The sequence below is a fragment of the Podarcis gaigeae genome, assembly GCF_964106915.1.
Source record: "Podarcis gaigeae genome assembly, chromosome: 5".
NCBI lineage: Eukaryota > Metazoa > Chordata > Lepidosauria > Squamata > Lacertidae > Podarcis > Podarcis gaigeae.
The window spans coordinates 12,073,263-12,086,690 of NC_139681.1; the positions used below are offsets into that span (position 1 = coordinate 12,073,263).

At 43.6% G+C, this 13,428-nt stretch overlaps 1 protein-coding gene across 1 annotated transcript; it reads right to left on the reverse strand.

The window, feature by feature from the left end:
* Positions 1–347: 347 nt before the first annotated feature.
* On the reverse strand, positions 348–13,408 carry GPALPP1 (GPALPP motifs containing 1). Its single transcript, XM_083738505.1, has 8 exons — positions 13,186–13,408; positions 11,571–11,709; positions 8,838–8,930; positions 7,432–7,513; positions 3,922–4,053; positions 3,674–3,838; positions 1,531–1,629; positions 348–1,016 (listed from the first exon to the last, which is right to left on the reverse strand). The coding sequence occupies exons 1-8, from the start codon at positions 13,262–13,264 to the stop codon at positions 801–803; spliced, it is 1,005 nt and encodes a 334-aa protein (XP_083594631.1). The 5' UTR covers positions 13,265–13,408; the 3' UTR covers positions 348–800.
* Between the last annotated feature and the right edge of the window lie 20 nt (positions 13,409–13,428).

The window sequence follows — 13,428 nt, forward strand, 5'->3', positions numbered from 1 at the left end:
GAGAAAAGAAATCATGCTCCGGCGGTGCGGCAGCAGCAGGAGGCCCCATTAGCTAAAGTGGTGCTTCAGGTTAAGAACAATTTCAGCTTAAGTACTGACCTCCGGAATGAATTAAGTACTTAACCCAAGGTACCACTGTATTTGATCCAGAGAGAAGAAGTTTGAAAAGTGCACTACAATTATAGGAAAAGCTCAACATCTTTTTCACCCATCTATTAGAAGCATAATGCCCTGGTAATACCTTTTCTACTAAATTCCAGTCCAATTAACAAATCTGCCCCCGTTATCCACAGTTGCTTACCTCATCCAAGAATGGGAGATTCTATAAAATACAATAGGCCGAGACATTTTTGGGTATAGAAAGACAGAATGCTTTACTTACCCTCCTGTCAAATATACACGTAAGTAATTATGGCAATATTTACATTATCTGCCTAATTCCATTTCTCATTATTAGGCCCAAACTTCAAATTCTGAAATATGACATATTTCTGTCAATTAAAACTGAATGGCTCCATAAACAAATGAGGAATCTGAGCCAATTACTTCCCTCGAAATCCATATAGGAGAGTGCATATGACTATTTAAAACTTGACTGATCATAATAGGCCTATTAATTTCAATAACGTGTTGGAAAAAACCCCAAGGGGTCCTGAACCAGCTATAAAACTCTGACCTATTTTTAAAAAGTTTTTTATACATTTATTGTATATACAAAAAAGATGTTTTATTATATAGTACTACTACATGATGTTTTTAAATAGCACACAACTATACTTCACTATCATTGCCTGCTTACATTACAGAAACATATTGCATTTGCCATGAGAAAACCTAGTGCCCAAGTCTCTAGATTTCTTTAGGAGAGCTCTCTTTTGTGCTTCATCAAAGCGATGGACCTGGAGATCTTGGTCACGGTCAAATGGCCGCCTCTCCTGCGGCTTCTTCTCCTCGGCAGCTTTGCTCTTCAGTTTTTTCTGATGCAAATCCATAAGAGATTCAGATCTCTGGGAGTCCTTGATAAGAAGAAGAAAAAACAACTCAGCTGGAAACTATTACAATAATTATTCAGGCTGAAGAAAAGTAGAGATAAAAATGGAGACCTTTTAACAAAGGGCTGCAATCCTACACGCGCTCACCTAGGAGGATGTCCCTGTGAACTGAGGCTTACTCCTGAGTAGACATGTATAGGACACCACTGCACTTATAAATTTTTAAAAGTAGAACCAAAGGAAATAAGTACCAAGAATCCAAATGAACGTCAGGTTAATCCTTCCTTTGCCATTTCTCCATTCCAATTTCAAGATCGCCCTTTAAAGAAGTTGTATTTCTACAAGCTGTTTGATAAGGATTTCTAACAAACCTCTAAGGGCCACACAAGGATAAAAGATCATTGAGGGTCCTTCTCTACCTATTTATAAATGGCATTTCTATACCACCTCATAATCAAAGTTGTATTAGATATATTCCCATTGAAAGAAATGTCCCTAATGAAAAAAAGGAAGAGGGGAAACGTGAAATGATACATACATTGTATGAAGACAACTGCTCAACCAGTCTTTTGTCTTTCTCGGACAGGAGAACTTCTGCATCATCCTTACTGATGGACTTTTTCGCATCTGGCGCTTCCTGACAAATAAACAACTGGTTAGCAGGCACCAAAGGCTATCTATACTTAAATCGATCTGTCTGGAGCACAAAACTGCTTCTTAATGCAAGGAAATTACCAGCCATTCTTTTCAGGCATGTTCACTCTGTAAGTGCAGAGCACCCAATCTAGATTAACAGGTTGGGATACTTCTCCCATTTAAAACTCTCAGAATGCTGCAAGCCCCACCTCTCTCATTTCAGAATAAGGGGGTGCCAAGGTTCCATTTTCTATTCATACTTCAAGAGGCAAGAAGCCTTGTTCATCATAGGGCCGCTGGCATTTTTCTTATCTCTGATGTTGCTTTTTCCTGTTATGCTTGTTTACCCCACACCCTTTCACGTAATGCTATCCTGGAGTGTCATCTAGAGTGCAAACGCTCACACTGCAATTCTCCCTAGTCCATCAATCCTCCTCGCTCCTTCTGCAATCCTGGAAAGGCTACCGGGTTTCTGGCTCACCACTGGGCTTATTTAGCCCAGACAAATGACTCTTGTTCAGCCTCTGTCCTTCCTCCATTCCACTCTCTCCAGCCTCTGTAGCTTAAAGAACAGCTAGGAGTGTGGCAATGTCAAGACACCCGGCTGCTAGTGTTCTGTGCCGCTTCCAGACCAACTCTGTTTACATCTGGTCAGGCTGGCAAAGAAGCAGAGTGGACACACCACATTGGACTCCCCACACAGCACCGAGAACAAAGCACAGGACTCTTGGGGGCATGTTCTGTGAGAGCAGCCATGTTACAGTTGCATCTCGTAGCAAATGCGACCCAAGCCGAGGACTTGTTTCACAACAGCTACCGTGGGTAAGGCAAGCAGGGCAAAACTTGTTGTTGTTTAGTCGTGTCCGACTCTTCGTGACCCCCTGGACCAGAGCACGCCAGGCACTCCTGCCTTCCACTGCCTCCCGCGGTCTGGTCAAACTCATGCTGGTAGCTTCGAGAACATTATCCAGCCATCTCGTCCTCTGTCATCCCCTTCTCCTTGTGCCCTCCCACCTTTCCCAACATCTCCATTTCTTCCCCTTCTATTTGCCAGGAGGTGATGGGACCAGTGGCCATGATCTTCGTTTTTTGATGTTGAGCTTCAGACCATATTTTGTGCTCTCCTCTTTCACCCTCAATAAAAGGTTCCTTAATTCCTCCTCACTTTCTGCCATCAAGGTTGTGTCATCTGCATATCTGAGGTTGTTGATATTTCTTCCAGCAATCTTAATTCCGGCTAGGGATTCATCCAGCCCAGCCTTTCGCAGGGGCAAAACTGGATGTGTCTAAAAGCAAGACAAAATCCTTCTACTGCAACCCAGCCGCCTTCCCTGTCCCTCAAAAGCCCTTTGCCTGGCTTCCCCCCTGTACTGAAGTTGCACCGCTAATAGCAGCTGCCACCTCGGCAATGCTGGCAAGACCAGCATCCTAGGCCCTGAGCCTAATTAAATGTTCTGCTTTACGAAGCAGAATGGTTCCAAAGCAATATGCACATGCAGCTCCTCCAACTGTGCAGCTGTCTCTTTGCGATTAAAGAACCCCTCACACAATCAAAGACTCCCATGTGTACACCAGAGTGGTGTGTATATAGGAGGTAAAGGTAAAGGTAAAGGTACCCCTGCCCATACGGGCCAGTCTTGACAGACTCTGGGGTTGTGCGCCCATCTCACTCAAGAGGCCAGGGGCCAGCGCTGTCCAGAGACACTTCCGGGTCATGTGGCCAGCGTGACATCGCTGCTCTGGCGAGCCAGAGCCGCACACGGAAACGCCGTTTACCTTCCCGCCAGTAAGCGGTCCCTATTTATCTACTTGCACCCGGAGGTGCTTTCGAACTGCTAGGTTGGCAGGCGCTGGGACCGAGCAGCGGGAGCGCACCCCGCCGCAGGGATTCGAACCGCCGACCTTTCGATCGGCAAGTCCTAGGCGCTGAGGCTTTAACCCACAGCGCCACCTGCGTCCCTTATATATATATTTATATATATATATATATATAATATAACATATATAATATATATAGGAGGACATGGGGGCAAATGAAGGCTTACCTGGGCTTTCTTTTCTTTGTCGGCCGGGGTATCAGTCCAAATGGATCTATCTCCTGATTTGTCATCAGCTCTTCTTTTGAATGTCCGTGGACCGAGTCCAAAGCTTTTGAGTTCTGGTGGTAGATCCGTCATCCAAGATTCTCTTTTAGCTTGTTTGGGTCCATCCTTTAAACAGTCGACCAACAAAATTAGAAGCACGCCTAAAGCTGACAAGGCTTAAAAATAAAACAATCAGGAATTAAACTCACATCTTTACCGAGAAGTTTATCTTTCATTCTCTGAGCTCGACATTCAATCTCTCTAGTTGTGTTGGATTCTACTGGTCCTTTGGCAGGCATTGGGCCAATCATGTCTTCCTCCTCTTCACTGCTATCCGTAGTCTTTATTACAACATGAAATACAAATAAATTCCATCAACCCTGTATTTCTCAAAATAAACATACTTATTTTGTATCTTGTTTGCCTACTTAATACATTCCTTACATCTCTCACTTTCGCCTAAGGCCGATGTAACTCTCTTTACCAGAAACCAAGATGTGGCAAAATGATGAATTACTCTAAGTAGCTCAATTTGCGTATTTGTTTAAAAACCAAATGTATGGGTTTTAGCCAAATCTTCTTCGTTATTATTATTTTAATGAAAAGTGCTGCACAAGTGAAAGGAATAAAGAACATACCAGCAGACAAACCTGTTTACAAGGTATGAGGGAATTTTAGGCAGCTGCTGTGGAAAACACAATATCTGCTTTGAATTGTGGAGAAGACACAGGTTCCTTTCTGCAGTCGTAAGGAACAGGAATTTTATGTTTAAACATTTGAAGCCATGCTTCAAGCCAGTCATCCCTGGGCCTACAGCAAACTTTTTTCAAAGAGGGCGAGATTTGAAGAAGTGAACATGTGTGAGGGCCGACGGAGGTTATTGAGCTTTTTTTTACAATTTTACACCAAAGTTGTGGAGTATTTTTTAGGGTTGAAGTTGCCGAGCTTTTACAGTGGTACCTCGGGTTAAGAATTTAATTTGTTCTGGAGGTCCACTCTTAACCTGAAACTGTTCTTAACCTGAAGCACCACTTTAGCTAATGGGGCCTCCTGCTGCCGCCATGCAATTTCTGTACTCATCCTGAAGCAAAGTTCTTAACCTGAGGTACTATTTCCGGGTTAGTGGAGTCTGTAACCTGAAGCGTCTGTAACCTGAAGCGTCTGTAACCTGAAGCGTCTGTAACCTGAGGCACCACTTTATTAGGATTTTTTCCAGGGACATATACTGCCACGGAGGCCAGATTAAATCGACCGGCGGGACGGATTAGGCCCCTGAAACGGACTTTGGACATGCCTGGCCTACAGAAATTGAAGGCCAAGAACTTGGAAATAACTTGGTAAAGCAGCAGGTTTGCTTTGGGTGATGATCAGAAATCCAGCCTACCAGAAACCAGGCATGGCACTACATAGCATGACTAAGTCCTCCAGCATCTCTCAGTGATAAGGCTCTTTGAACTACACAAGTACATCACTAGAGCTTAGCGACCCACTGTGCAGAAGCAAAATCCTTGTCTCAAAGCACTGCAATGGTTTTTCCACAGGTACCATTACTTACACAGTGCATCCTGCAAGGATAGGTTAAAGACACACTTCCTTGTTGCTACCCTCCAGGGTCACAGAGCTCTACTCAGCAGAAACACCAATCCTATTGGGCCAGGGTGTTTGAATCTTGCTATTTATTTTCTTAAACAGTTTTATATTTCATTATTTCACTGTGTATTACTTGGAAGATGTTGTAGAGGGGTAAATTTAAGTATCGTTTTATACACTGAGGTCCAGCGCCAAGGGCCTTCTGGCGCTTCCCTCACTCCGAGAAGTGAGGTTACAGGGAACCAGGCAGAGGGCCTTCTCGGTGGTGGCGCCCGCCCTGTGGAATGCCCTCGCATCAGATGTCAAGGAAATAGACAACTATCTGACTTTTAGAAGATATCTGAGGGCAGCCCTGTTTAAGGAAGTGTTTTATGTGTGATGTTTTATTGTGTTTTTAATATTCTGTTGGAAGCTGTCCAGAGTGGCAGGGGAGGCCCAGCCAGACGGGTGAGGTTAAATAAATAAATAAATAAATAGGTAAAGGTAAAGGGACCCCTGACCGTTAGGTCCAGTCGTGACCGACTCTGGGGTTGCAGCGCTCATCTTGCTTTATTGGCCGAGGGAGCCGGCGTACAGCTTCCGGGTCATGTGGCCAGCATGATTAAGCCGCTTGTGGCAAACCAGAGCAGCGCACGGAAACGCCGTTTACCTTCCCGCCGGAGTGGTACCTATTTATCTACTTGCACTTTGACGTGCTTTTGAAGTGCTAGGTTGGCAGGAGCAGGGACCGAGCAACAGGCGCTCACCCCATTGCAGGGATTTGAACCGCTGACCTTCTGACTGGCAAGTCCTAGGCTCTGTGCAAATAAAACCTACCAAACAGAATTGCACACACACTCTTTAAAAGTTATCCAAGTTTACAAACTCCACAGATCTTTCTTGAAGTACAACTGCCCATAGCAAAACCCCAAACAAACAAACAAACAAACAAACATGGTTCTTCTCCAGGCTGATATTGCTCTGCCTGTATGTAGTGTTCTGACAACCAAGGTTGTATGTGAAGCAAGAATCTCTTGCTCCCACCATTCCTCTAAGTCATGCTGTGACGTATCTTCCTCTAGGTTTCTTCAATGAAAGAAGGGTGCTTAAGATGTCTACCTATGCCACCACAGCTCATCATCAGTCAGAAAGTGTGTGGGGTTGCTCCCTCAAAAGACAGTGGAGAGGCTTTAAATAGCCGAGTTGCTCTTGCATCAGAATCCACACTGGGTCTTGCATACCACTGGGATGCTGAACATTCTCACTGCCTACTCATAGACTAGAAGTATTACATTGCAGTGGAAAGGCGAAGATTAGCCAGTTTTAGAGCCACAGTGCTCTGGTTTATTTTGTATTTTGTTTTAACCTTTTGCCTGCTTTCCCCCTAACTTTTATTTCTAATATGGTTTCATCATTTGACCAAGTGTGTGCACTTGCCAACCTCGGGATTCCAGAATTTCCATGTGCCTAGACAGTTCTTGGAGTTCTTGCTACTGAAAGTTTAGGTTCTGAGTGGTAAGAGATTGACGTGTTCTTCTGAGATCTGGGAGGGATTTGGGGAGCGTAAGCTGCCTTTGCACTCTGGGTAACACAGGGTGTGTTGGTCTCAGAGTTCCTGATCTTCATCGTTTACTTGGGTGGGAAGGAAAAGCACACACCAATCATGAGCTGTGCTCAGGGGGGAGCAGTGCTCTATTGCAGTCTGTGCTGCAAAGTAAGTAAGGGAAAGGAATAACATCCATTTTCTTCTTTATAAGGCCATGATATAATCTGAATGGAACTAGAGACAACTATCTTTCTTACCATATATTTTCATCTGCCAGACATTTTCGTTTCCAGGAAATTTTACATTTAAGAGAATGAAGAACCTGTGGCATCTTAAAGCTTGTGAAACTTCTATTTTACCTGCTCCTTTGTGTTTCAAATTTTGTGTATATAACTTTACTCAACAAGCAAGGCATTTGCAAATCAAAGTGTTACAGAGTTAACATATATGTAACCTTGTCAGATGAAGAAATGGGGGTTAGGTTTTGAGTGTGTACATATATGCATATGTGTGTGTGTGTGTGTGTCTGTGTGTGCATTGTTCCAAACATGCTCCACAAATAAAAAGCAGGATCTGTTGTTTCAGGATTATTGTTTCTACACACCTGGGTTGCATAATATATGTTTTCTTCAGCAGCTTCTGATGGTTTCTTAAAGCCAGGTGGTAAGGCAGGACCTATAACAGGCCTCGTGAAGAGGGAAAAATCATTTTACATTTTAATTTAAAGTCATATTCCAAAGCAGATAAATAATGAAAGCTGCTACAATGTACAAAGTACACTTAATAATGGTCCTAAAAACATTTTCTCTTCTGATTTTGGCATTATCAACAAGGAGCTTGTGGTGGCAAGTGCTACTCACTCAGAGCATTTACTATTCCAAATTCCTCCCATCTATTTGACACAACTATTCTCTGCAATTCTGATAGCAATCTATAAATATTTGAAAGGCTATAATGATGAGAGTAGAATCATAGAGTTGGAAGAGACCACAAGGGCCATCGAGTCCAACCCCCTGCCAAGCAGGAAACACCATCAGAGCACTCCTGACATATGGTTGTCAAGCCTCTGCTTAAAGGCCTCCAAAGAAGGAGACTCCACCACACTCCTTGGCAGCAAATTCCACTGTCGAACAGCTCTTACTGTCAGGAAGTTCTTCCTAATGTTTAGGTGGAATCTTCTTTCTTGTACGGTAGTTTGGATCCATTGCTCCGTGTCCGCTTCTCTGGAGCAGCAGAAAACAACCCTTCTCCCTCCTCTATGTGACATCCTTTTATATATTTGAACATGGCTATCATATCACCCCTTAACCTCCTCTTCTCCAGGCTAAACATGCCCAGCTCCCTTAGCCGTTCCTCATAAGGCGTCGTTTCCAGGCCTTTGACCATTTTGGTTGCCCTCCTCTGGACACGTTCCAGTTTGTCAGTGTCCTTCCTGAACTGTGGTGCCCAGAACTGGACACAGTACTCCAGGTGAGGTCTGACCAGAGCAGAATACAGTGGCACTATTACTTCCCTTGAGTAACTTGAGAGTAATTTGGACCCTGTTGTTCCAGAGAGCAGGACTCAAACCAATGGGTTCAAATTGTTAAAGAGGGGGGGATTTCAAGTAAACCATAGGAAAAACTTCCCGATAGCACAAGATATTCAACAATGGAACAAACTACTTTCAAAGGTGGTGGTCCCTTCTTTGCAGAAAGTTTGAAAGTGGAAGCTGGACGGCCACCTGTCAGGGAGGGTGCAGCCGTGAAATTTCTGCATCACCAAGTTGGATGAGATTATCTTTGAAGACCTTTCCAATGACAAGTCTGTTTCCTGACAAGCCATTTCCTGGAGTAACCAACCTCAAGTCTGTTTTCAACACTTTAGTTGCTGATTGGGGTGTTGTTGTTGTTTTACATACAGAAATACAGAGGTCATAAAGCGTTCTGCTAACTTTAAAGTCTGATTCTGAGCAGGAAGAGCAAACAGTCTTTCAGGCACTGTGGATTCTTGGGGGGGGGGGATATTTACCTTTCTGGGGATTCATCTGGTTTTTTAAAGCCAGGAGGAAGAGCGGGTCCAAAGAATCCATCATCGTCATCTTCCTGATAGCGTCTGTGTTTTCTACAAATATAATGAAAGCACTTAATTTACTAAAATGTGAACAGTAATTACCTACACTTTGAAAAGAAAAGCCTGAAATTATTTCAAGAACGGCATCTCATATCCTGTATGTGTCCTCTATATCCATGGTAACAGCACTGGAAAGCTATTAGTTCAGAACAACTTCAATAATATAAATGGCTCGCCTATATAGTAAGTCATACTCCCAACTGAGCAGCAGAGTCAACTATTATATACATCAGTGTAAAGGTATGTGGGTGGTGCTGTGGTCTAAACCACCGAGCCTCTTGGGCTTGCTGATTGGAAGGTCAGTGGTTCAAATCTGTGCAACAGGGTGAGCTCCTGTTCCTCTGTCCCAGCTCCTGCCAACCTAGTAGTTCGAAAGCACGCTGGTGCAAGTAGATAAATAGGTACAGCTAAGACGGGAAGGTAAACAGTGTTTCCGTGAACTCTGGTTTATGTCACAGTGTCACATTGCGCCAGAAGCAGTTTAGTCATGCTGGCCACATGACCTGGAAGCTGTCTGTGGACAAACGCCAGCTCCCTCAGCTTTAAAGCAAGATGAGCGCTGTACTCCATAGTCACCTTTGACTGGACTGAATCGTCCAGGGGTCCTTTACTTTTTACATCAGTGTGCATGAATTGAACAAACTTTGGCAGTGCAGAATAAATGCAAAGGCAAATTGCTACCCACCTCCCTAGCTGAGGGGAGTCTGGAAATGACTGGGAAAGCAACAAGATCTGACTGCTTTCAATGTCTCTCTGAGACTCTCCTTAACCTTCTCTAGACTTCAGAGAACGGTGGGGGTTCTTACAAGATTAAAAAAATTAATTTGCCAATTGTGAGCATATCCATGATGTCCTGCATATCCATATTAATTTTACAACTTATACGCTTCGATCAATATATACATTCGATCAATATATACATATAAAACAAATCTTTTTTCAATTTTAATACTAAATAAAATCATTTATGTAACAGACCATCATGGCTGCGAGACCTGCTCTATGTCTTGCAAGCCTTTTCCCACCTGGTCTGGGAGGACAGGGCGAGGCCCTGACTGACTCCAACTACAAAAGCTGAGGCTGCTGAAAAGACCAGACCACCTTGGCTGTAAGTGCAGACCCTGGTCATCAAGCCTGAGCTCCTACAGCCGCTGCTCACCATGAACCACCATTGGCAGGATTGGTCCTCAACAGTATCAGATATGTTTATGATTTTTATTATTAATATATTATATGGCTAATTATGCTGTTTTAAATTTGCATTTCATACTTGACTTCCTTTAGTATTTTTTTTGAAATGTTTAAGATATCTTTTTTCTGTTACTTTGATGTGTTAAATGTGCATTCTGTAGTTGACCTCCTTTGTAATGTTTTATTATGAAACCTTTAAGATGATATATTAGTTTCCTGTTAATTATGTTGCTTTGAATATATACTTTATATTTGACTTTCTTCCGTAATGTTTTATTTTGAATTTTACTTTATGATTTATTGTAGCCTTAGTGCCTTAGATTGTGACCAGCCCCCAAAGATTCCCTTATTTAACTATCACACCATGAAGAAGCTGTAGGAAATCTGTAACTTTTTTTGAGAAGCACAGTTTTAAACAAAACAAGTAAATCCTCCATAGTGTTTGCCTGCCAAAGTTTCAGAAGTTGAAAAAAGAAGTCGCGACACACCGTTACCACCTAATACAGAGCTTTCCAAACTGTGTGTTGCGACACATTTGTGTCAGCTGCAATGTGTAGGTGTGTTACACGAACGCTCCCTGCGCTCCTCCTGGGACTGGAAAGGGGCTGGTTAAATTGCCGGTTTGCTAGTAAAACTGAATTACCATATTTTTCGCACCATAGGGCGCACCGGACCATAGGGCGCACCCAGTTTTTAGGGGGGGGAAATCAAGAAGAAAAAAAACCCCGCCCAGCCCCAAAGAGCAGCGTACAGGCTGCGCAAAACCACTCCCTGCCGGAGGGGTTGCGCGCGGATATGGCACAAGCCAAGGCAGCGAGCAGGATGGATCCTGCTCGCTGTTTTGGCCTCCCCTTTAGCCCCGTGCAGCCTCTCCTTGCCGGGAGACGCTGCGCAGGGCTTTCCTGGCTTTCCTGGGAGGTGGGGGGATTCCCTCACCTCTCCCAAAAGCCCGCAGACCCGCGCAACCCCTTTAAAGAGATCGCGGCTTCTCCTGGCTTTTCTGGGAGGTGGGAGAAGGGACTGATGCGGCCAGTCAGTCCCTTCTCCCTCCTGGGGAAAAGCCCGCAAGAGCGCACGGAGCTTGTGTGCAGCTCTTGGGGGCTTTTCCCGCCTGCCTCCCCCCTGCATTCGCTCCATAGGACGCACACACATTTCCCCTTGCTTTTTAGGAGGGGAAAAGTGCGTCCTATGGTGCGAAAAATATGGTACTGTGTTGTGAAATGATGCATGTTTGAAAAGCGTGTCACAAACATGAAAAAGTTTGGAAAGCTCTGATCTAATGCCGTGACTGCATGATGGTTGTATGTCTGTCCAATGATTGCGGTATGTTAAATGATTGTGTTAATGTTCACTCGAGACCCCAAATGCTGGGAAATTACAGCTCTTAATGGCCATAGTTCAATACAAGGCAATTTCCTATGTTCACACTAATGCACTAACCTGGGCGTTGGACTTGAATCTTTGTCATCTTCAGAATCCCATACTGTTCCTCCAGGTGCATTAGGAGAAGTGCATTTTTTATCGCAACCATGTATTTCGGAACTACTATAGTAGTCTGGAGGCAACGCTGGCCCTACAACTAAACAGTTAACAGTTACTCATTTACATTTAGACTAAACTATCCAAATAATATATTTTACAGCTAGCAATTGTTTTGAAATACATCACTGATACAAAACTGAATGTCTAGACGGAATCTAGATAACCATCTCAAATATTGTGGCGATTAAATTTCTTAACACAGTTGAACAGGATAAGCATTTTCAATTAAATAATGGCTCAACAGCAGATCAGGTTGTGCTGCTCATGAGGCAACAGTTAGACGGAGGTATATTTATTCAAAAGTCCTCATTTCTTTTTTCATTTTTTTTTTAAAGAGAACTATAGTGCTAATAAGTCAAAATCAAAAATTGGGAGCAACTACATAAAGCAACGTGCTCACAAAAGACTTGAGGCAACCAGGAAACAACTGAAAACACTTAATTGCTCTGCAGTTGGGAAAGGAAACATACCTGATAAATTATTAGTCTTACAATTAAGAAACACATAAATAGCATAGCTACACAGTTAAAAGTGTAACAGAAAATAGTAACAGTTGCCAATATCTTTTGTGATTCCTACAACTTTTTCACTTCTGACAGTCCAGCAAAAAATAAGATCAAAGGAAATTCTCATTTAACTATGGAGAAGATGGAAAACCTTCAAAACCCAACAAGCATTATTTCACATAGTGAAATAACTGAAAAAGTGTAAGACTCCGGCTATTAATGTTTTATTATAGTAAACAATTAAGTATCAAGTAATAATTTGCTAAACAATGCAAAAATGCATCTTCCTCAAAACCTGGGCTTACAGATTGAAAATAAGAACAGCTAAAAAAAAAAACTGGGGGTGGGGCGGAGGACAACAACCTTTAACAAATCATTAAACATTGATAGAATTATTATAGAAGTATTGCATTCGTGATTCTTGGTTTTTTTTTAACCTGTAAGCTGCCTTGAACCCTGTCAGGAAAAAAGGCGGAGTGTTTATATATATTTTTATACACACACACACACACACAGACATATACAGTGGTACCTCGGGTTACATACGCTTCAGGTTATAGACTCCGCTAACCCAGAAATAGTGCTTCGGGTTAAGAACTTTGCTTCAGGATGAGAACAGAAATCGTGCGGTGGCAGCGGGAGGCTCCATTAGCTAAAGTGGTGCTTCAGGTTAAGAAAAGTTTCAGGTTAAGAACGGACCTCCGGAACGAATTAAGTACGTAACCAGAGGTACCACACTCTCTCTCTATATATACACACACACACAAACACACATACGATAATATATATATTCTATATACTGATACGTACATCACACACACACACACATATAATATTTAAATATATACAAGAATATTTATATATTCTTACAATATACAATAATATACAGTGTTCTTATCCAGGTGGTTTGAGACGCCTCGTCCAAGCCAGCCTTCCCCGCCCACTGCGTCTAAAACCTCGCAGGAGCCGAAATCCCCTCCTGCCCCGGACCCCGACCCCTTCCTCACCCGGCCCGAAGTCCCCGCCGGGCTCCGCTCGGTCTGGTTGCGCCGGCAGCGAGGGCCCCGCAGCTCCTCGCGACGCCATGGCAGCACCCGGAAGTGCCTCTTGTTTAGCCGGGCCTCCCTCGCTTGCTCCCTTCCGCCCGGGCTTCTCCGCCCCTCAGGGCCTTCCGCCGCCCACTTCCGGCGCTCGCGGACAGAGTGGGCGGGTCTTCCTTCCTCCTCCTCCCGCCGGCTATTGGCCGCGGT

Excerpts from the sequence above, each read along its gene's own strand:
- GPALPP1 (XM_083738505.1), bottom strand. The coding sequence starts at position 13,264 with ATGGCGTCGCGAGGAGCTGCGGGGCCCTCGCTGCCGGCGCAACCAGAC. Across the intron at positions 4,054-7,431 it reads ACATATATTATGCAACCCAG|ACTACGGATAGCAGTGAAGA; the intron begins GTGTGTAGAAAC and ends GTTGTAATAAAG. Across the intron at positions 1,017-1,530 it reads AGCAGTTGTCTTCATACAAT|GACTCCCAGAGATCTGAATC; the intron begins GTATGTATCATT and ends CTTCTTATCAAG.